Genomic DNA, 24,975 nt, shown 5'->3' on the forward strand with positions numbered 1-24,975 from the left:
CATTTTTCATAACAATAAATGTAAAACCTTTTTCAAGTTCACTTTTAAAAAAAACTTTTTAAACTTCAACAATAACTGCCAGGTGTCGTATTTAAAAAGAGACCAAACTTAAGCCTTTTCTCCAAAGCATTCAAGATTTATGACCGCTTAAGTTTGAAATTTCATTTTCAGGTCTATGCTCAAAAAGTGAATAAATGGAGTATAACTACTGCTTGAATATAATTTAGTACCATAAAATCCACTATGTTGGTTAAACCAACTTAAAGGTGCATTACCACCACGTCTAGGTAGGTAGCTCACGATGCTGCTCAAAAATGCAGTTTTTTGTGTAGGCAACTTGATGCCCGAGTAAGCCGCTTGTTATGACAGCCGTGAATGTTGTGTAGGTAGGCAGATCACAATGTAGGCCTATATATATATATATATATATATATATATATATATATATATATATATATATATATATATATACACTGTATATATATGAAATATATGAGATAAATATGAATACAAATCTATCTTAATTCATATTTATTTAATTTATATATTGCATGAAGACTTCAATGTAGGTTAAAATAAACAGAATAACGGTAACACTTTACAATAAGGTTTCATTTATTAACATTAGTTAATGTATTAACTAACATGAGCAATCCATTTGTTACTGTATTTTTTAATCTTTGTTAACGTTATAGTTAATAAAAATACATCTGTTCATTGTTTGTTCATGTTACTCCACAGTGCATCAACTAATGTTAACAAATACAACTTTTGATTATAATAATGTATTAGTAAATGCTGAAATTAACATTAAGATTAATAAATGCTGTAGAAGTGCAATTCATTATTGCTTCATGTTAACTAGTAAAACCTTATTGTAAAGTGTTAAGAGAATAACAAACACAAACAAGCATATTGAATGTCTCATTAGAGTGTCAGAAATAATTTCGTCTAATTTGTCTCTTCAGACATTAAAAGTTTAGTGCAGATAACAAGATAAGGACTTACTGAAGGTTATCACAAGCTTTCACGCTTTCTCATCATTTAAATTGCTGAGTCGAGTGCATTAGTTTGACCCTCCCTTAATGCTGCTTTTCAATTCATTGGCAAGTGGGTAGTAGTAAAGTAGTGCTGTGAACAGCCAGTTTTATTAAACCATGCTTCAATTTAGCATTGTACTGTAGGTGAATGACCACTTCGAAAAAGTATGCATTTTGGTGGAAATGCTAGTCTGGGTTTCTCTTCATAGATACATCAACTCTTATTACAGTACTTATTTTAAAGCTTGCATATTTGCCTTCGAAACACAGAAACGCAGACATTTCCTCTTTCTAAAATAGAACCAGAAAAAGCCTCCGGGTTCTCTTGGAAAGAGTTCAGCACACTAGATGAACTGATTTTTGTTCTGTAGCGTCAAGAGAAAGGCATGCATGATGACATACAACTTGTTTAATTATTAAATGATCAACCGACCATGAATAAGGGTGTCTGCACACACAGAAATGCACATTTTCCACCCTGAAGATATTTGTAAGTTCTTATGTCAGTGATCTAAAGAACATCTGCTTTCATCCACAATTATCGAAGTATCAAATTCCTGCAGAGTTAGACAGTCTAGACCCAGTTTGACTAGTTTGAAGCAAGAGGATTGTGTCAGCTCAGCTACGTTAGAAACTCATAGCACACTAATGCAGAAGCACTTAGATGTTCTGATACCACACTATCCTTCTGCTTGAGTGATGCTTTCCCATTACGTTACTTGGAGCAGTAATCAGCCATGACTGGAGACTTAGCATTAGGGTGTCTGACTCTGTTAGTATTGATAGATCTTTCATGGCATTACAGATGCGACATATACCATATATGATATGATATGATATAGATGATTGTATAGTACTCAAAAATAAAGGTTCTAAAATGTTTTTTTTTGCAGCAATGCCATAGAAGAACCATTTTTGGTTTCCCAAAGAACCTTTCAGTAAACAGTTCTTAAAATAACTACATTTTCCCTGAGGGCCATTTTCCCCGTTTCATTCACACTGCCGGTAGGAACTCTGAAGAGACGTAAGCCGGCTGACAGCGACGTCATTCAAGCGTAGCATTCAACAACATCAACAACTGGAGGATGGAGGATGCCATGATTGGAGCTGTGTTTTTGTTGTGTTTCGTGATAGTGGCTATGGAATATAGACGTATAAGTTATGCAATTGAAAGAGCAAAAAGGAGGGCTAAGAGACGAAAGCTACAACAACTAGCAGTGCAATAAATCAAGGCTGAGAAAAGAACACAACTCTGCAGTCAAAGGGACTGGTAAATGCTATCTATCACCGTTTTCCTTGTTCGTACATATTTTTGAATAAATATGTCAGTTGCCACTGTTTTGAATGGCATGCATTCGGCCTATCAATGTACACTTACATCACTGGTAGTTGCTATCATGCTGGGCATTATCATTTGAAAACATATTTTTAAGTTTTAAATGTTTAAACCTTTAAAAGCTTTTATTTTTTAGGTTTAAATAAATAAAATATCCAGATGTTCTATTTGGACCCCACACTGTAAAAAAGTTGTAATTAAAACATAACATTTAAGCATTTTGCAGACACTTTTATCCAAAGTGACTTACAAAACAGGAACAAAGCACTCATCAAAGAGCCAAGAATCGTTGTAGTGCACAATGGCAGGTTTATTAGACAACTAGATTAGGAAACCAGCTAGAGAGGACAAGAAATGCAGAGAAGATTATTATTTATTTTTTGTATAATTTGTGTGTGCATGCATTGGTTTAAGAGTGTGGGCTGTTAAGTGCTTGTGGAAGAGGTGTGTCTTCCGCTGCTTCTTGAAGGATGTGATGTCCTCAGTAGTTCGGGTGGAGGTTGGCAGCTCATTCCAGATAGGGTGAAAGTTTTGGAGAGTGATTTTTTGCCTCATTGTGAGGGATCAACAAGGCGTCGCTCATTTTGTGACCTGAGCTGGCGAGAGGGAGGGAGCGTACATTTGTTGTAGTGGGTAGAGGTAGGGACGGAGGAGCTGCTCCAGTAGTAGTCCTGAAAGCCACCCTTAAAGGGATACTCCACTTTTTTGGGAAATAGGCTCATTTTGCAACTAGAGTTAAACAGTTGAGTTTTACCGTTTTCGAATCCATTCAGCCGAACTCCGGGTCTGGCGGTACCACTTTTAGCATAGCTTAGCATAGACCATTGAATCGGACAAGACCATTAGCATCTCTCTCAAAAAAATGACCAAAGAGTTTCGATATTTTTCCTATTTAAAACTTGACTCTTCTGTAGTTACATCGTGTACTAAGACCGACGGAAAATGAAAAGTTGCGATTTTCTAGGCTGATATGGCTAGGAACTATACTCTCATTCCTGCGTAATAATCAAGAAACTTTGCTGCCGTACCATGGGTGCAGCAGGCGTAATGATATGACGCAGCGCCTGAAAATAATCGACCCTATAGTCCACCGAGCTATTTTCATTAACTAATATTTATTTTTTAAATTGGAAAAATATCGAAACTCTTTGGTCATTTTTTTGAGAGAGATGCTAATGGTCTTGTCCGATTCAATGATCTATGCTAAGCTATGCTAAAAGTGGTACCGCCAGACCCGGAGTTCGGCTGAATGGATTCGAAAACGGTAAAACTCAACTGTTTAACTCTGGGGGAGTTGTAAAATGAGCCTATTTCCAAAAAAAGTGGAGTATCCCTTTAAAACTTTTAAACTTGATTCTGGCCACAACTGGGAGCCAGTGGAGTGAGATCAGGAGGTGGGATCTCTTTGACTGATTGAAGACTAGACGTGCTGCCATGTTGTGGATCACCTGCTAAGGCTTAATCATGCTGGTTGGAAGGCCCGCTAGTACAGCATTCCAGTCTTGAAATTTCAAGCACTTGGGCAACTAGCTGTGCCGTGTTATCTGACAGGAAGGGTCTGGTTTTCCTGATGTTGTAGAGTGCAAACCTGCATAACTGGGCCGTTGTTGAGATGTGGGTGGAAAAGCTCAGCTAGTCGCCAAACACCATCCTCAGGTTCCTTGCTGTCCTGGTTGGTGTTAGTGTCGTGGATCCCAGTTGCACAATGACGTTGTGGTCAACTGATGGGTTTGCAGGGATTACAAGGAGCTTTGTCTTTGCAAGGCTGCAGATGACGCTCCTTCATCCAACTGAAAGGCAGGCAGATCATTTTCATAGCAGTGATAGGAGAAGCCATGTGCCTTTATGATTGTGCCAAGTGAGGTTGTGTAAATGGAGAAAAGAAGAGGAGCGAGCACTGAACCTTGAGGCACCCCAGCTGATGTGACTCAGACACCCTTCCTCTCCATGAATAAAACCTTGAAAGATCAGCAACAGTCAGTAGGGCGTTCTCCGTGGAGTATCCGCTTTTCAAGCCAGACTGGTTTTCATCAAGGCACAGTATATTAAATGTTTAATCCACAGTGAAAGTTTCATTAGCCCTATTCACACTGGATTAGTATTATCTGGGGACCTCGTGTGATTTAGAAATTACCCGCCCACATCTAAATTTCGTGTGGCGCATTCGCACGGGATAAGCGAAGCCTGTGATTTTACTCGAATTTACTGCATGACTTATCTCCCGGATATGATGGCAATAGGCTTTTGCTTGGAAATGTCTTGTCGTTATATAGGTCTAGCTGAATGATATATCATAAACAGAAGAATGTTCCTTACCGCATGTGCTATACATGTCATCCATCTCCATCTAATCATTCTTTTAGTTTTTGCTCTTCTGATGGTTTTCAGCTTTTCTTTCTGCAAATTGTATAGTTGTATGCTGTATATGATATGACCCAGCACCCAAAATACTATCAAAACACTCCAACACAACCTCCATTCTTCGCGAAAGATGGATAAAAAAAGCGCACAGGAAACAAAAACCTTGAATAAATTAATAAACGATCCCGCCAAATTAAAGAGACGCCGATTCCCACAGGATTAATATTATCACAGGCAACCTCCGCAATTATTACAAATGACTAGAGGTCACCAGGTAATACTTATCCCGTGCGAATAGGGCTATTGTCTTGCATTACAATGGGAATGGAGTTACACATGAATGTTGTGGGGTGAAGATCAGTCAGACAGGTGCACTAGAGTAGACACTGTCGCCAACACACACCATGAGCTTCGATCCCTCTGGAGCTGTCAGCTGAACAAGCAGCGCTCTCCACTTGTGTTAATTAAAGGAACAGCTCACTATTTCACATTCCCCACTAATGGTATTGAAGATAGCCATTCAAATGTCTCTCATCAGCTTTACCAATACTAAATTCAGCAGATTTATGACTTCTAAAATGCATAAAAACATCACAGTTTGCATTTGAAATCATCAGGAAGTAATTTTATTATTGTATGCTTTGACATGTAACCTTCAATAACTATTTCTACCACTGAGAAATGATTTGAAAGTACATTTTCAGAAATTCTTTCTGAAGTCTTTGGTTTTTCAGTCTTCCGAAGACGTGAATAATGCATACAGGACAAACATAAATCAATACTAAGAATAAATATTTACAGGAACAGATAGTTCTGCATTATGAAAGCAGATTGTCAGTGTTTTTCTTCACAAATGGATGTTGAGGACATGATGTTTGGATTTTTGTGGACGCAGCAGGAAATTCACACTTGGATTGTTTTTCATTGCCTGAGTTCGTCCAGGAAAGTGCAGGAAATGGCATGTCAGAAACACAATTACAGTGTCTTTATTTATCTCCTATTCTAATACTAAAGCATATGAACACATATTGATTATTGTTTGTTTCACTAGTACTTTTCATGACCTTTATAATTTCCTACTGCTATTTATGTGTTTTCTCTTTTTCACAGCTTTGGTTAGGTAATGCACTGGGTAGTAATTAGTCTCTTTATAGAGCTTTTTTATATTAAAGGTCTGTTTTGCAAGAACATATTAATGCTTCTTTCAGAACCGCAGATGCCATTAATGACTGTTGGAAGGGATTCACAATATTGCTCTCAGTTGTCTAGGATGCATTTATTTACCTTTTAAATTCAGCTTTCATTTTTAATGATCTCTTTTTCTTAGAATGTGTTGAATGTGTTCTCTGAATTCTACAGAAAATTCCCAGGAAATGGGGCAAGAATTTACTTTGAAGGGTTTCACAGTCATTGACCTTTTTTAGATAGTTCTACAGATATTTAAGACATCAGTAAAACAATGAATAAATTGATAAATCAAATGAATTAATTATTCATGATTATTGATAAATTGATAAAGGAGTCTACAATTTGATAATCAAAAATAATTAATAGCAATGTATATACATTGATAATACAATTCAATCTAGCAATTCATAACAAAATGATAACATTGGAAAGTTATTTTTTAACAAATTATTAAAATTAAATGCAATTTTCATTTTATCTATTGATTTTTCTATTCAGTTTCAATATATACCTGGTATATTCTCTGCAGGTTTTTGTTAATTTAATAATTTATGATGATCCCAGTTTGATTAATCAATGTTTGATTTGTTGTGTCCTTGTGTTTTCTCAATACAGATTGATGGTATAGTTCAGAAAGTTCAACCCTAATCTCTTGTTCACAGGGGTTATATACATTACAGATAAACACCAATAAGATATACACCAACTGAACATGAAATTTGACAGTAGATTAAAATAAAAGCTTTGCAATAATCCAATAGCTAACGTGTTAAATCCACTCAATGCTTATAATTTGCTCTGTCTGACCCTAAAACTCAACTCAGTGGTACAAAAGGAGAGTAGGAGTCTTTAACAGTGACAATCTAAATGCATTTGATTTGTTTCTTTGTAGTATTTTAATTCTGCAGTACTGTTTCAGTATTTCCCTAACGAGTGGTTAAAGGAGATTAGTAAATATTTGACCAAATGTGAGTTGGGTTAGTGTCCTGCTATGCACACAGACACATCGACCTTTGAGTCTTACATAACTTCTCCAATGAAATCTATTCAGCGAGTGTAGTTTGTTTTACACTCTTGCTAGACTGTGATATTGACTATTTTAAAAATAGTTCATGTGTGAGTATAGTACTTTTAATGTCCTGTTTTACATACATTTATGTAATTAATTTAATGTCTAATGTTTGATATTAATTACAGCTCACATTTTACTCTTGTTCAGTTCACCAGAGACTCATTATTAGAAGATTTTTGATGTACAGTACCTGTGCATGTTTGAAGTACAATCACAGTTCATGTGTACTTTAAACATCTGTCCAATCGATTAAGCAAATGCATGCCAAGCATTTCTGCAACTGTTGGCTCCTGGAACAATAGAGCTGTTTTTTCTTATTTCAGAACAATTCTTCCATTGTTTCAACCTCTTTTTATTTACTGGTTGGTCTGCAAAGCCTGGTATTGCCTGGTAATTCAGCAATAATCTAGCAAAGCCCTAGCAACCATCCAGAACAAGACGTCCTTGCATTGTGGCAGTGAGTTATATAAGGGCCAGCACATTCTGTGATTTTACTCTCTGTAACCTTTTTCAATTATGCCATATATCATAAAAAGGAAATGGTGCACTTATGATTTATTTTTTCCCCGTTGGTTTCTGATTAGGTTAAAAATCCAGCCACACATGATCCAGATTTAACCCAGACTAACCTCTTGAGTCCAGGGATGAGCCCAGGGCTGTTTTCTTGTTGAAAGAGGGACAGATTTGACAGCAGTGTCTGGATTTAGAGGTCAGCATGAGGACACCGTCCCTTATCCAAAAAAGCTCTTTCACCTTTTCACATACACACGTACACCAGACGTGACACTGGCGGAAAGTGGCCCGCAGAACAGTGGCTGCATGTGAGATTACACTGAGCTATTTTTAACCTCATCCATCTGTGATTTTAAAGCAAAAACTGAAAGGTATAGTGCAGGTTTGCAACAGCGATGGAAAAAGTTGATAAAGAAACATTCTTACCGTGATGATAGATCGCATTATGCAATTTGAAATTATGTAAGGGGTAATTCACAGTCAGCGAAAATAAACCCAGACAGAATGATTCTGGCCCTGATGCAAAGCAGAATAAAACTCCTGAAGGAACATCAATGACTATACATTATCCTTTTTATGTGGCTATTTACCAAATAAGTATTTAAATGTACATTAAATATTTTAGTTTAAGTTCTATTGTGTTAGAAGACACACACAGTTATAAGAGAGATATGAAACTTGTAAAGGATTACGGTTTATCAGGTCAAATACACTACTATTTGAACTCAGTTTCGCACTTGACCAATCAGAATCGAGTATACTAGAAAGCTGTGCCTGTCATAATTACGTAAGGATTTATCAAACAAGCGATTCTAACAATCAGACCAAAAGCAGCAATGTTTGATTGTGATATTACTTTTATACAACAGTTAAATAAAGAAGTTCATAATGAATAACTTGCATTTTATACTATAAAGTTAGTCGATTTTTGCATCGCCAATGAAAATAGTTCCAAAAGAAGCCAAATCGGAATGTGCAATTAAAAGACGAGTGAATGATTCAATGACTAACTCATAATGACAGGCACTTGATTCATTCCTGAATGAATCAGTGGTTTTGAACGAATCAGTTGAATGAATGAATTAAACGACTCACTCTGAAAGACAGTTGCTTGTCGCCACCTACAGGCATAATGATGTAACTACAGAAAGCGTAATTTAAAAATCCTTACCACTAATACATAGACTGACGATCTGTCTGGAACGAGCAAACACGGACAAATTGAGTGAAAAATCTGTGAAAACAGTGAAAAGTCACAGTATCAGCACTCTTGCAACGCCGATCAGCCAATCATATTCCAGGATTGGAACTGATTGCTGTATAATTGTACATTAGAAATTAGAAAAAAATATAGTGCATTAAATAACATCAGTTTCATACATTATTGTGCTTTTATACAAATGCATAATGAATGCACATCTTTGATGTTGGCCTATTTTTGCTTTATTAAGTTCCTAATCAATCAGAATCAACTATCATAAAAAAATGTTAGTGCAGCAAAAACAGTGAGAATATGTAAGGGTTAATGCCCGACGAGGTGTCCATTATCAGGTATTAATGCGTGGTTGCCTCCGCCGCGTCGGACGGTTGCCTCCGCCGAAGTCCATTAATACGCTGATTTCACGCAGCCGTTATTTTGAAATCGAAAGCGAGACTCCGGTGGGAAGAAAACCGGAAGTGTCGCCTTTAATCACAGGAGAGTCGTGAATGCGATGGCGTATTGTTGTGTTTAATGATGTTGTGTCAATTCTAAAAATGTACATATATTTATTATATACTTTAGACTATATACAGTGAAATTCATTTATAAATAAAATATTTTTTTATATAATTCAGAAAGTAAAAAAAGAAGCAGGAATGAACTATATACATATCCTATACTGGATATTAACATCAAATAGTGTAAATCGCGGCCGCAGCTTCAGGTTGGTAGTCCAAAGGCATTGTTGTTTATCTTTACTTCCGGGGTTTTTCCCACCGGAGCCTCACTTTCGATTTCAAAATGGCGGCTGCGTGAAATCAGCGTATACCTGACAATGGACACCTCGAAGGGCATTAACCCGCTTATACCATGGTCACTTACGAAAGAAAGAAATATTTAATCAATTAATAATACTTTAATGTGTTTTAGAGTAAAAATCGTGAGGGTTTTTTATTTATTAAGTCGAGCGCACTATTTAATATCTCCCGTATACAGGCGTTGCCAAGCAACGTGGCCACAGCGACCCGACCGCAGCAGTTGATCAGTGAGTTTGAGCCAGCGCAATCATTTAGAACTGTCATCAGGCAAATTGACGACGCCTTTGCCTTTCCTAGGTGTACATTATCACTTTGTAACGGACACCCTGCAGCCAATCAGAATCGAGTATTCACCCAGACCATGGTATAAAGAGACTTAATGCTTTTATAACTCTGAGAATAGATTTGTGTGGGTTAATGTGTTAAAGAAGACAGGTGTAATTATAGCTAAAATTATACTGTTGTATTGAAGCAGCACAGTAGGGAACTTTACTCTTGCATGCCAACAATTATCTTTATGCTTTTTTGTGCATGATGTCTATTTTAGTAATGGCTGCTTGTGAAAAAAGTATTTTTCTGTCTATTTATTCTGCCTGTACAAAATATGCTTTGTTTATTGTTTGTTAGCCTTTAAGAGAATTAAAAAGAGGACTAGTTTCATCGAAGTTTCCATAAATCCTCTATTGCATTCCAACATGTATTAAACCCCACCTCAGCCCCAGTAACCTCTTGACCGCAGGTGAAACCCTGTTGCAGGCAACATGCCATACAAGACCAAAGGATTGTGGGTAATCCATTTAAATCAGGGCTCAGACTGGCGGTTATTACTGCACTTCTTTCTTTGCGTTTTAGGATCAGCCCACTGGTACCCAGAAAGCCTTTAAGATTCAAAAGAAATGACACTTTTAACTTTAAAACCTGAATATAAACAAGTAAATATGTCCTAATCATTTTGATTTTATTATATTATATAATTTTACTAAAATAGTTTTGCATATAATACATATACTTTATGTAGTTTAAAAAAAAAATATTGATATAGAATTTAATTTTTTTCACATTTTACAAATCAAATTAAATAATGTAACCAGTAACCAGTAGTTTTTTAAAATATGTTTTTCATATATATATATATATAAAACTTATATTTTGATTTATTGTTATTCTTCATATTTAGTATCTATTATTCATATTTATTATCAGAACCAATTTTTTTCTGAGAGAAATTCTGACAGAAATCGAGACTCATCAGACCAGGCAACATTTTTCCAGTCTTCAACTGTCCAATTTTGGTGAGCTTGTGCAAATTGTAGCCTCTTTTTCCTATTTGTAGTGGAGATGAGTGGTACCCGGTGGGGTCTTCTGCTGTTGTAGCCCATCCGCCTCAAGGTTGTGCGTGTTGTGGCTTCACAAATGCTTTGCTGCATACCTCGGTTTTAACGAGTGGTTATTTCAGTCAAAGTTGCTCTTCTATCAGCTTGAATCAGTCGGCCCATTCTCCTCTGACCTCTAGCATCAGCAAGGCATTTTCGCCCACAGGACTGCCGCATACTGGATGTTTTTCCCTTTTCACACCATTCTTTGTAAACCCTAGAAATGGTTGTGCGTGAAAATCCCAGTAACTGAGCAGATTGTGAAATACTCAGACCGGCCCGTCTGGCACCAACAATCATGCCACGCTCAAAATTGCTTAAATCACCTTTCTTTCCCATTCTGACATTCAGTTTGGAGTTCAGGAGATTGTCTTGACCAGGACCACACCCCTAAATGCATTGAAGCAACTGCCATGTGATTGGTTGATTAGATAATTGCATTAATGAGAAATTGAAGGTGTTTCATTATAGTTTCAGGTGTTCCTAATAATCCTTTAGGTGAGTGTGCATATATATATATATATATATATATATATATATATATATATATATATATATATATATATATATATATATATATAACTTATATATTGATTTATTGTTATTATTCATATTTGTTATCTATTATTCATATTTATTAATTATCAGAACCAATTTTTTCTGAGATACACAAAAATAGTAGATATCTCATAAGCCTGATCTTTTTATTTGTTTATATTTTATTTTTGATCAAAAGATTGGCTGGTTGCAGATTGATTGAAGCACATATAAAGAGAAATGTCTTTTTTTTCTTCTTCTGTAGAGCGGTATATTTTTCTCCATCTTGATAGACTCAAGTTTACATAGAATCTGGCATTCTCCATAACATAATGTATCAAGAAAATATTCCTCTAGGACTTCGGTACTGGTTCCAAACGGTTAAAGCCACAACCTCGTGGTTACCACCATCAGAAAGCTACAGGAAAAGCACGTCTGCATCCTTATGTATTTGGTGAGGCTGATATATCGCAGTGTTTTGAGCGCTTGGCTTGATTCCCAGCTGATGACTCAAAGGCTCTAGTGAAGGCTGCACAGTTCCTCCACAACTATAATCACATTATTAACCACAACAAGTGTATGATGATACTGAGAAGGGATCATTTCAGCATGGTTTGAATGATCACCAGTGTACTAGAATACAGATATGAGTCATCCTCTACATATAATAAACCTAATATCTTGAATAAATAAAATTAGCCTGAATTTATGCATATGGTGTGTTAAGATACCCAACGATTCTGCCATTTGCCTGCAATAAACACTTTTGATCCAGTCATATCTCTAGAAACAGCTTGCCTCCAAGTGCCAGTCAGAAAGAGGTGTACCGTAACACATCTAATAGAGGTGACCTCAATCAAACAACTCGGATTGCAACGTGCATGCAATGTGGTTCTGTCTAGTCTTGATCTTGAATTTAATTTAACCACTAATATCATACTTTTTGCATCTACACTACCATTTAAAAGTTTTGGGTCAGTCTCTCTTAATCACCAAGTCTGCATTTATTTAATCAAAATACAGTAAAAACAGTAATACTGTGAATTTTAAAGAACTATTTTTAATTTAATATATTTTAAAATGCAATTTATTGATGTCAAAGTGTGATGCATTACCGACAATGTAAAGCTATAGCAGCCAGAGTGTAGTTATTTTATGTGACGTGGCTGACACATGAGAAGAGTGCATTGACATGCATTAGAGGCGGAAGGCTGGAGATGTTCAGCTAAAGTGTTTAAAGCTGAGCTGTGTCTGTCTGACAGCAGTGAGATACACAAAGCAGACAGCACACACTTATTAGTCATACAAGTGCGGACGGACGCTTTGCTCTCTTCGTCTCATCTCCTCAGTCATTATCCCTCTCTCAGCACGATCCTCCTCTGTATGTCTCTCTGGCATCATGTCTAATCTCTCTCTCTCTCTCTCTCTCTCTCTCTCTCTCTCTCTCTCTCTCTCTCTCTCTCTCTCTCTCTCTCTCTCTCTCTCTCTCTCTCTCTCTCTCACAGTCTCAGTCTCTCTCTCTCTCTCTCTCTCTCTCTCTCTCTCTCTCTCTGGCTCTGGCTCTAATCCAAATCCCAATTCAACACGCTCTCTCTGAAAATCACAAAAGATGCCTTTCAATTCAGTCTGACAAATTATACTTTCAAATTTTGATTTGAAAAGGGTTTTTTTTACAAAAGAAATGGATGTCCAAACAAATAGTGGTCAACAAATATGGGGTTTTAATGGTTGATGCTGATTTATATGTGATATTTAAGTTAATAAGTGTAAACATAATTGACAGCAAATGAGATGTAAAAATAGTAAAACATTTATATAAAAATACAAATAAAACTGATATTTAATTTAAGTTAAGTTCTAACTTAATTGACATTGACTTACACAAAAATTGTTTAATTGATGAAAAGAATATATGTGTGTGTGTGTGTATACTGTATATATATGTGTATATATATATATACAGTATATATATATATATATATATATATATATGAAGACTTCAGATGCAAAAGCCTCTAAGTGCCATCTGAAATTTTCTTCTAGAATGATCATTTTTATCAAGCTTTTATGTTTATGTTCAATTATTTCACTTAAATGGCAATGAAAATGACCTATTAATTGTCATTAAAGTGAAATTACTGAACCTAAATATACAAGCTTGATAAAAATGCTAATTTTAGAAGAAAATTTCTATTGCATCTGAACTCTTCATATATATATATATATATATATATATATATATATATATATATATATATATATATATATATATATATGTATGTATATGTATATGAAATAACATATTTTTTTAATAAACACACACACACACACACACACACACACACACACACACACACACACACACACACACACACACACACACACACAAACACACACACATACACACAATCCTTATCGGTTACATCAGATTAAAAATCAACAGCTCATAATTTCCCCACACTAAACATTTAATTCCAGTACTCATATGAGGATATTGTGAATTTTTAGGTTACTTGAGAAGAGGAAAAATGTAATACATTGGTCAAAAGGTGTAAAGTGTGCATGTTAAAAGTGTTGATTTGTCTCCCCCTGCAGGTGAGTCAGGGGAATGTTCCTGGAGTGGAGAGCGCTTCTCTGGCCATGGACACTGAAGAGGGAGTGGAGGTGGTCTGGAACGAAGTTCTCTTCCATGACAAGAAAGTCTTTAAGACAGTGGAGGTGAGTGCTCAAACAAACCAAATCAGTTTATACTACCGTACAAAATGTTGGGGTTGGTAAAATGTTTTACATTTTTGACATAAGGATCTTATGCTTATGTTTATTTGATCAAAATACAGTGCAATCTGTAATATTGTGAAATATTATTACAACTTAAAATAACTGTTTTTCTATTTGAATATATTTACAAATGTAATTTATTCCTGTGATCAAAGCTGAATTTTCAGCATCATTACTCCAGTCTTCAGTGTCACATGATCTTTCAGAAATCATTTTAATATGCTGATTTGATGCTCAAGAATAGCTATGTAATAGCTAAAATGATTAACATGCTCAAATGTTGTTGTTTTTTTTTGTTATTTTGTGTAGGACAAAATGAAGGAGATGTTTGAGAACCTGATGCAGGTGGATCATCCTAACATCATCAAATTTCACAAATACTGGCTGGACATTGGGGACAATCATGCTCGGGTAACACACACACACACTGGTATCACTATTCTTTTCATTATAATAGTTTCATGTTATTTTGACGGTGTAAAATAACTACATCAAAGTATCTCTTAATGGGAAAGTGCATTTTGATAAACTTATTGGGAAACAATCCATATTTTTGCAGTTTGGTGCAGTGGCACAGAAAATACATACTTCACTTTTATGGATAGCAAAGCTAGTATGTAACCTTAAAGACCATATTAAACAAATAAAATCCATTATGTTTGCCTCAGATCCACTTGTGACAGGTTCTGTTGCTTGTGATGAACATGTTCAGATTTGGATTTCATCCACATGAACAATATAATCAATATATTCATTGCTGAAAAGTCCAAGGCTGCGTCTGCGATCACATACTCTCTTGAGTAGATACTTATTTTGAATACATAATTACTTATAGATAGTATAGTGGGGAAGTATGCGATTTTGGATGCAGCCTTGAATGATTTTGATGTACACCATTATATATTTTTGAAGTGGCCACTATATCAAAATAGCTTTCTTTTTATATCCCTCACAGGTTGTGTTCATCACAGAGTACATGTCGTCTGGCAGCTTAAAACAGTTCCTTAAAAAGACCAAGAAAAACCACAAGACCATGAATGTCAAGGTCAGGCTTTCATAAGAATGTTAAGCCTGAGACTGATGTCTAAATATATGATGTAAATGATTATTATTGTGATTTTTGTGTTTACATTTCTGTATTTCAGGCCTGGAAACGCTGGTGTACACAGATTCTCTCTGCCCTCAGGTGACACACTTTTTCAGTTGTGTGTGTTTGTGTTGAAGGTTGTGTGAGTTCAAAACATGGGAATTTTGTACATTAACAAGCATGCAACTTCTTCCACTCATCAGTTACCTGCACTCCTGTGACCCTCCCATCATTCACGGCAACCTCACATGTGACACCATCTTCATCCAGCACAACGGCCTCATTAAAATTGGATCAGGTATATTTTCCCCTGCACTCTTTCTTTATTTCTCCTCTAAGTAAAATAGCCTCTTTTTAGTCAAACGTTTTACTAAGAAAAAAATATTTCTGAAAAAATGTTGCTTTTATTAAAAAGTGAATCCATATTTACTGAGCACTATTGCTAATAAAATCTGTGTAATCATCCTCCATTGTCTTCTTTCAAATCTTTTTCTCCCCCTCTGTAGTTTGGCACAGACTCTTTGTAAATGGTGAGTCATTTTAACATTTCATGTAATATGTAATATGTATGAATTTACCATGTTACTACACTGAGAAAAACTTTATATATCGTTGTATATTCATTTTGTTTTCAAGAATTTTTTTTATTAGCCTGGAAATGGAATAGCTTATTAAACCTTTAGACAAAATATATATTAAAAAGTGTCATATTTGATACATCAGGCTTTTAATGCTTATTTAGTATGATATAAGAGAATATGGCTTTCATACTTGAGGAAGACTCTATATCTCCCAAAAATATGTCATCATAAGATATTTAAATGTTAGTTTTATGATCAGCTCTGTAGATTTTATAGTGTGGGGAAAAACATATTGCAATGCAATGATAGTGATTAAGAGATGAACAAATAAATGTTCCTCAAAAGCCTAATTTAAAACTCACATTTTCATGATTTTTCCAAAACATTAGGTATGGGTAATCAAGTAAACCTAAGCTGCTTCAGTCCAGTAAGCAAGTATCTTGAAATATTACTAACAATATAAAAGTTATTCTTATGTTTACTTAATAAAATTTCACAGCAAAAAGTCACATGTATCACAAACTGAAGGGGCTGTTTTTTAAAATTATACTAAAAATGTATAAAGTATCAATCAGATGATAGAAAGCATGTTGTAGATCATGTTGATAACTTAGAAGCGAATCAAACATGATACAGTAGACTTAAAAGGGTAAAAGTTAATAAAGTTAGAAACCCACATTTTGCAGAAAATGTATTTTTATGAGAGTTTGACCCACTGTTATCACCTGTTCTTACCCAGTGTTCCCAGTCCGTGGTAAAATACTCCAAAATCGAGATGATAAGAAGAACCTGCACTTCTTCAGTCCAGAGTACGGCTGTGAGTGTGACCACATCTTCACTTTGCTACTGGATGTTTGTGTAGACTTTTCGGTTTATATATTTTATATCTCCTTCTCTATTCTTAGCATGTGAAGATGACTACGCCATTGACATCTTTTCCTTTGGGATTTGCGCTTTGGAGGTGAGATACCAACAAAGCATGACCTGGCAATGTTATATATTACTTACAGCACTGTATTGCACTGAAGCGAGCCAAGTCCCTCATGCAATAATATTTGAGTGTATTCCTCCAGATGGCCGTGTTGGAGATCCAGGCCAATGGGGATTCTGTCGTGTCTAAGGAGGCCATAACCAATGCGGGCCAATCGTTAGAAGACGCTCTTATGAAGGTATGTGTGCAGGCATGATGTTGTTTTGGGGTTTGTGTTTAATGTGCATGATAGATGCTTTTCTAAGTAATTAGACTTGTAGTGGAGCGGCTAAGTGATATAATCGTTCAGTTTATGATACAAGCGTGAAAATTGGCATGAGCAGTCTCCATGGGTCACTTGACAAGAAAATTGTCCGAGCCACTTGAAATTTCAAGATTTTTCATTTTTCAATATGGCCGACACCTTAGTGGAGCAGTTAAGTGATATAGTGGTTTATTTGGTGATACAAACATGAAAATTGGCATGAGCAGTCTCTGATGGTCACTAGACAATAAGCCACCCACAGCTACTTGAAATTTCAAGATGGCGGCTATTTTTCAAGATGGCCACCACCTTAGTGGAGCAATTAGGCTCATGGCAATTTTCATGCTTGTATCACCAACTAAATGATTTCTTAAGCCTAATTGCTCCACTAAGGTGGTGGCCATCTTGAAAAATGGCCGCCATCTTGAAATTTTAAGTAGCTGTAGGTGGCTTATTGTCTAGTGACCATCAGAGACTGCTCATGCCAATTTTCATGCTTGTATCACCAAATAAACCACTATATCACTTAACTGCTCCACTAAGGTGTCGGCCATCTTGAAAAATGGCCGCCATCTTGAAATTTCAAGTGGCTCGGACAATTTTCTTGTCAAGTGACCCATGGAGACTGCTCATGCCAATTTTCACGCTTGTATCATAAACTGAACGATTCTGCCAAACATAAGCACTTAGCCGCTCCACTATTGATGATAAGCAGGTAAAAACACTTGTGTTAGATCTAGTGAGATCTTATGAGCAAACATTCTCCCAGTAATGTTAATAGAACATTCATTCAAAGTTATGTGGTCTTTAATAATTTTCTCAAAACGTTAGCACAAAAACATTATTTATACATTGGTCATGGTACGTTTTTTTTTTCTGAGATGTTTTACTTGGACGTTCGTCTAGCAATTTTTAAATGTTACTACTTCGTTTAGAACGTTGAGACAACATTCGAAAGTAACTTTTCCATAATGTTTGGAACATAAAATGGAATGTTCGCATAACAAAAAAAAAAGGGTTTTAAAACGTTTGAAAAAGTTTACGCGAACATTCCGAAATAACGTTTTGTCAACTTAACGGGAGCGTTAGCAAAACATTCTTAGAACATATTTTTATTAGCTGGGTAGAATATCATAGACACTTGAATAGACACTTACCTACTATATAGTATTCGAAAAATGTACGCCAAAAGAGTAGTGTGTCCGAATACATAGTATTCGAAAAACAGTGGGCAAAAAGTCCCCGGATGACCTATTTCTTCTGGTGAGATTCTGAAGTTTGCAAACGATGGACACTTTACTATCCCATGAGGCCACGAGAGAGGATTTATTAATGGAAGTGAAGCAACGCAACTGGCAAAACCAGCAATGCAGGTTTGAGAGGTGGCGCCCCGACAAATCTCACGACAATCACGACTTGCTTAACGGCCCGACGTCACATACATCAACAACACATGAAGCAGCCTCTATGGAAAACACTAGCACGCATTTCAGACGTGAATCATGGCAGAGTCGACGAAGAAAACAAAGAAAGCGCGGTCGGAAGAGTGCAGAGACGGCTCTGCGTGAGTGGTATTTACGACAGTAACGTTAAATACAAGTACTCCACAGCGACTCTAGGGGTCGCTGTTTGAGAAAAACGGAAACTGCATAGAGTGCCTTTAAATCCTCTCCCGTGGCCTCATGGGATAGTAAAGTCTCCGTACTTTTTATGAGTACTGTGAATTCAGACATGTACTTCTTTTGTAAACAGTTTTCGCCTACTATATAGTAGGGAAGTATGCGATTTCGGATGCAGTCATTCTCTTTTTCTTGCTTCACAGGAGTTCACCCAGTCGTGTGTGCGTCACAACCCCAGACTCCGTCCAACGGCACATGACCTGCTGTTTCATCGCGTGCTGTTTGAAGTGCACTCACTGAAGCTGCTCGCAGCACACTGTCTCATCAATAACCAGTGTAAGTGTGCTGGAAAATAGATCCAAAATGGGAATGTATTGATTGCAACTGCACAGAAAAAAATTATATAGTTTTAATAAAATGCCACCTTTTTCTATTATTTATTCTCTCTCACTTGTAGAGACAATTTTAATAATTTCACAAATAGACAATGTATTTATAGATGATAAACTGACTATATATTACTGAACTGAACGATTTATTTGAGTTTAAATTATTTTATTGGCTTGCAGGAAATCAGTTGCCTACAGTTTAGTGGTCATTAAAAACAATAATATTTGTATATTGTAATTGACCAATCATCATCACAGTATTAGAGCCATAGAGCCACTATTATTTTAGTGCCATGTAATAATATATAATAATATTTTGTTGTGAAGGATTACCTAAATTACTTAAATTTAAGATTCATTGGATTGCAGGTCAAATACAAAATTGATTATTATTATTATTATTGATATAAAACTTTCAAAATATTGCTTTCACATTTGATCTGGGTTCAAAGACATGCTTCCAGAGAACTGTGTGGAGGATAAGACCAAATCATTCGACCCAAATGGAGTCATGGCAGAGATTATTCATAAAGACGATCGTCCCCGCGTTCAGCTCAAGTAAGTCTCACCTTATATTACCCCTCAAAAGCTTGGACTTTTTAAAGAAATTAATACTTTTATTCAGCAAGAACATATTAAATTGATCAAAAGTGACAGTAAAGACATTTATAATGTTACAAAAGATTTCAATTTCAAATAAATGCTTTTGAACTTTCTATTTATCAAAGAATTCAGAAAAAATGTATGAAGGTTTCTACAAAAATAGGAAGCAGCACAACTGTTTTCAACATTGATAATAAATGTTTCTTGAACAGCAAATCAGCATATTAGGATCATGTGACACTGGAGGAATGATGCCTAAAATTCAGCTTTGATCACAGAAATAAATTATGTTTGAAACTATATTCAAACTGAAAAACTGTTTTTTAAATTGTAATAATATTTTAAAATATTACTGTTGACTTCAAAACGTTTGAAAATCATACCGGCCTCAAACTTTTAAACGATACTGCAAAAGCACTATGATACTTTGATATATAGTATGACACTATATTTGCTTGATCAATTATTTTGATTGGTCTCTCCTGTCCTGCAGGTATTCTCATGTTTCTCCTCTCGAGCTCGACAAGTTTCTAGAGGATGTGAAGTAAGTGTTGCCAGATAAAAGTTAAAAAGTAGCCTGTGGCTTTTGTGGTTCGTAATAAATAAATATGTATTTTACTGCCCAGGAATGGCATTTACCCGCTGATGAACTTTGCGTCCGCTCGACCCCATCCTGTACCTCGCGCCCTCTCCATGTCCCAAGAACAGGTGGAGACGGTGAAGACCCCCACGCCTGAGCCTCAAGAGGCAGAAACCAGGAAGGTGTGTGTTCTTATCAAAAGACACTTATGATAGTTCAGTTCACTGTGTTTCTTTATTTAATCTTAAGTTGTCATTGTTCTAGGTGGTACAGATGCATTGTAACCTGGAGTCCAATGAAGACACTTCTAAAACTCATGTGAGTTTGTCACAGTTTTGTGTACATGTGTTTAGGACACAATATTTATCTAAAGCAGAAATATTCTCCCAAGAGCAATTTCAAGTTAACCTCGTAATGCAAATACAATACACCTGGTATGTTTGGATCCTGTGGAACATAAGCTTATAAAACATCAGTATTACTCTGAACTGGTTTCAGACTATATTCATTTTACCTGTATACACTTTTACTTGAAAAAAAAAAGAGTTGATAAACAGCCTGAATCTCCTTTCATGCTGCAATGTATTATCAATAGGTGCAAAGTGGAGTTCTTGTTCAAACCCTCTTTCCTTCAAATTTAGACTATATGGCCTATGAACTTTTGATCTACAAACAGACATTAATTTAATCTGTCATTTTATTTTAATTTCAGAATTATTTTGAACAAAACAAGTTACATAGTGTACCGTTAAATGGTTATATCTCACATTTTTTATTCAAAAATCAGAAAGAAATCAGTGATGTGTATTTTAACAGTCTTAATACATAACCAAATATTCATTTTCGTATGAAAAACTATGGATTTTGACTTTTGGTTTGTCAAAACGGACCTGAATGCATTAGGAGGGTTTAAATGTCTTGATCAGTGACGCTGCTATTTGAATGGGATTTTCTGTTTAGTATCTTTCTTGTGTCTCTGGTGATTCATCTGCCTTTGTTTTGATAGTTATTAATGATAATGCAAACTATTATACTCATGTTTAAGAATACTTATGGCAACATCTGTTGTGTCTGTGGCAAATGGAACTGATTTCTGTTTTCACAGCTCACTCTTTTCTTGAAGCTGGATGATAAACTCCATCGGCAGCTCAGCTGTGATATTATGCCAAGTGAGTGAAACCTTAAAGACCCTAATAAACCTTTGATTTCTCAAAATCAACTCACATTATCATTTCTTCACCATATAAGTGCAATAGATGGTAAAAGTGAATGACCCACAACAATGAAGTAGCGACATAATATTTCAATGCACACAGTATACAGTATGTACTATATATATATATATATATATATATATATATATATATATATATATATATATATATATATATATAGCAACACAACAGTATAATACAGACAAGATACTTATTTTTTTTAATTCAAACTAACTAGGCCTTAGTGTCTTTCGACTGATAGAACTGGGTTTGAAACTGTTGTTATTGTTAACTAAAGCTTTTTTTCCAGTAATTTTTCAGCAATTGCTATAAAGCTGAAAAAAAAGATATATATATATATATATATATATAAATATTAGATGAAAAACTTAATTAGAAATGTTGCCTTAGCAACTAACTAAACTAGTTAAATACTAAACTAAAACTATGACAGAAATAATAATTCAAGATAAATGTACAAATATTTTACACAAAATAATAATGCCAAAAGCACATAACAAAAATGGAAATTAAAATAAAAGCTAAGTTAAAAGTTAAAATACGAATAAATACTACAATAGTATAAATAATATTGGTTTGAAAAAATACAATACTTTTCACTTCTTCAATTTCCTTGTTATTTTGTGTAGTAGGTTTGAAATGAGTATTAAAAATATTTAAACACTAATCAATTATCATTATTATTATTAATCAAACATATTGACTATAGTAAGTATAGTTATGGTGTTCAGAGATTGGTTCAGATTTAAAAATACTATGTCGTTTCAGGTGACAGTTCCAGAGATTTGGTCAATGAACTTATCCATCATTCCTTCATCAGTGAGGTGAGACTAAAAACCTCACGCTGCATTATATCTGCAAGCTTCCTCAATATATTCATCATCTAAAAGCATATCAGTATCCTTTCTTAAATGTAACATGAAATGAGAACTCACAGAAGCAGCACTTTTGTTCACTTCTTGTTCATCTTGTCCTAATCCCACATTTTGCCATCGATTTCCACAGGAGGATGGTGACAAGATAGTGGCGTTCTTGGAGGACGCTTTGAACCGACATCGTGGATCTGCTAGTGCCACAACAACGATATGAATGACAATGCTCTGTTGCCATGGTGACGGGCATTTACATGCCAGTGGAACCTGAGAGAGGGAGGCCCGCCAATAGATTGGAGAAGGACAATGGAAACGAATGATCCAGTTTGTCAGTTAGTATGGATAGTTGAAATTGAGAGCGTGGTCGATGGCAGAGCATGGCATACTGGTTTCTACGACAGGTTAGGGGGCCATGATGATTGTGCTTACCTCCCTGAGTCTCCGTCCAGCACTTCCAGCCAGGTGTCACTGTAGGAACCGTCCTTCCCACAATCCCATGCGTGGAGGGGCTTAAGGGCAATTCTGCCTCTCTTGAAGAAGAGAATTGCGAGTGGTGTAGGAGGTGTCTGCTGTGGAGAGCTCAATAGATGATATGAAAAAACAATCCGTTTAGAAAAACGTTCAAAATTGCCAATCTACTTCATTTTGCAGCTTAAACACAATTCTACGGAAAAAAACAGAGGTCAAAAACATACTCTACGTGAGTACGCCAACAGAAGTGAACAGTCCGGGTCAACATGATGTCATGAGAAAGCGCTGGCGATTTCATACGATGTGATTAGTACTGAAACGTAAAGTTTTTAGATAAAGAAAGCCAGAATTTCCACTCTAACCTAACCGTTATTGGGGCATAAACAGATGGATGTAACGTGGTTTCGTTTTCTGGTGTTCTGTTCCTGTTTTTCCTGCCCGATTTCCTAGTTAGCATTAGCTAATTATCCCACACCTGTTCTTCTAACTAGCTCCCTGTTATTTAAAGTCTCCTGAGTTCTCCTTAGTTCTTTGTCCAGTGATGTTTGTATCTTAGTGGTTGTTTAAAAGTTTATCTCCTGTGTGTTCTGTTTGGATAAATTAAAAAGGTCTTACTCCGTCGTTGTGCGCGCTTCTCTACAACCTACCGTTAAAATGGATGGTATAAGCTCATATATATTCATACGAATTAGCCACCAATTCATCAAAATATAAAAGTTACGAATTGCCATGAGAGTGTCGGTCCCGTTGCACATACTTAGCGTGTGTTCTTGAGTTACTGTGGCATTAACAAACCTTACATTAGTACTTGAGGGGTTGAAAGTTAAGCTATCTATGCCATTAAACCAGATCTGTTGTTATTCAGGTAGCTAGCTAAGCTATAAACATCAAAAGTTGAACTAACTTGCTTGACAATATTCTTTTCAAACTGTCGATCTGCCATAAGCGCCTGAAGGCTACAGGAAGGCTTCTTTAGCTTGTATTTCTTTAGCTCGTCAGTTTTCCCAAAATGCTATCTATCCAAATGTATTGCTTTAACTGATGTGGTTAATGCCAATCAAATGAATATATGATTGTTTATTCTCCTACACATTGCCCTGTCAGCTATCACGAGAATGTCTTAATATGCAGTTGGTCTGTTTTGCAAGGAGCATATACAGGAATGCATTGCCTTATATATAAACATTGCTGTTTGCTGGTGTCTAATAACATGAATTTAATTTAATAAAAAAAAAAACACACATTTTATACAGAATCACACATGTAAGGAACCTGATGGATTCTGGTTAGTCAACCAGCTAACCAGCTGTCAGACTACATGGTTTTGATGAGAACTTTTGTGGAATGCATTATGATGTACATTTCTGTGTGAAAAACTATAAGAAGTTCTTTGTCATGAGCATTTACTTAAATGAATAAAGACTATGAAATGAACGACTGATTGATTGATTTTCTGATTAGCTTTTAGTATTCACTAGATACTTTTAAATGGTCCTGACATTTAGGCTATAACTAAATCCCATGTAGCCTCGCTTTATGTTCTTGTAAAAAGATGCTTAATATTTAATACTCCCTTTAAAATAGTTGGATAGCATGTAAAGATGGGTACAACCTACCTAGCGATGCATTGTGATTATTTCTTTAATGAATCGATCTACACATTTTTAACCGTAGACTGTGCGCAACATTTAATGTGCGCAGACAATTACAGTGCCATACTGTTTGTTGCCAATTCTAATTCTTCTTCTTCAAAAACACCACAAAAAAAAAACAAAAAAAAACTGAACTTCCACAAAGTTATTTGCATCAAATTAAGATGCATTCACGCCATGTCGTAATTACAGTACTCTCGCGGTACTTTGATGTCATACATCGCTGAGTCTGCACAGCACCGCTTTAAGTCGAACACGTCTTAAAGATAGGGTAGGGAATTTTGGTAGAGGCTAGCAATAAGATAGCTTTGAAAGCATAAGATCTAATCCATTGAAATGTGACGATATCTCTTAACCTTCTGGTTCCCCACAGTGTTATTGAGCGGTTTCACTTCCTCTGTCGCGGCATCTGCAGTTGATCCCCTCAGGTTCTT

At 35.7% G+C, this 24,975-nt stretch overlaps 1 protein-coding gene across 1 annotated transcript; it reads left to right on the top strand.

Moving 5' to 3' along the window:
- The first annotated feature begins 7,581 nt into the window (after positions 1-7,581).
- On the top strand, positions 7,582-22,739 carry nrbp2b (nuclear receptor binding protein 2b). Its single transcript, XM_079863351.1, has 18 exons — positions 7,582-7,706; positions 14,035-14,157; positions 14,527-14,628; positions 15,173-15,262; positions 15,363-15,403; positions 15,508-15,602; positions 15,811-15,834; positions 16,625-16,702; positions 16,791-16,846; positions 16,959-17,054; positions 18,943-19,075; positions 19,581-19,686; positions 20,225-20,275; positions 20,358-20,493; positions 20,576-20,629; positions 21,417-21,480; positions 22,315-22,370; positions 22,552-22,739. Exons 2-18 carry the CDS (start codon positions 14,080-14,082, stop codon positions 22,633-22,635), a joined length of 1,344 nt encoding a protein of 447 aa, XP_079719477.1. The 5' UTR covers positions 7,582-7,706; positions 14,035-14,079; the 3' UTR covers positions 22,636-22,739.
- Positions 22,740-24,975: the final 2,236 nt, after the last annotated feature.

Source organism: Squalius cephalus (genome assembly GCF_949319135.1).
Source record: "Squalius cephalus genome assembly, chromosome: 25".
In the NCBI taxonomy this organism is placed as follows: Eukaryota; Metazoa; Chordata; class Actinopteri; order Cypriniformes; family Leuciscidae; genus Squalius; species Squalius cephalus.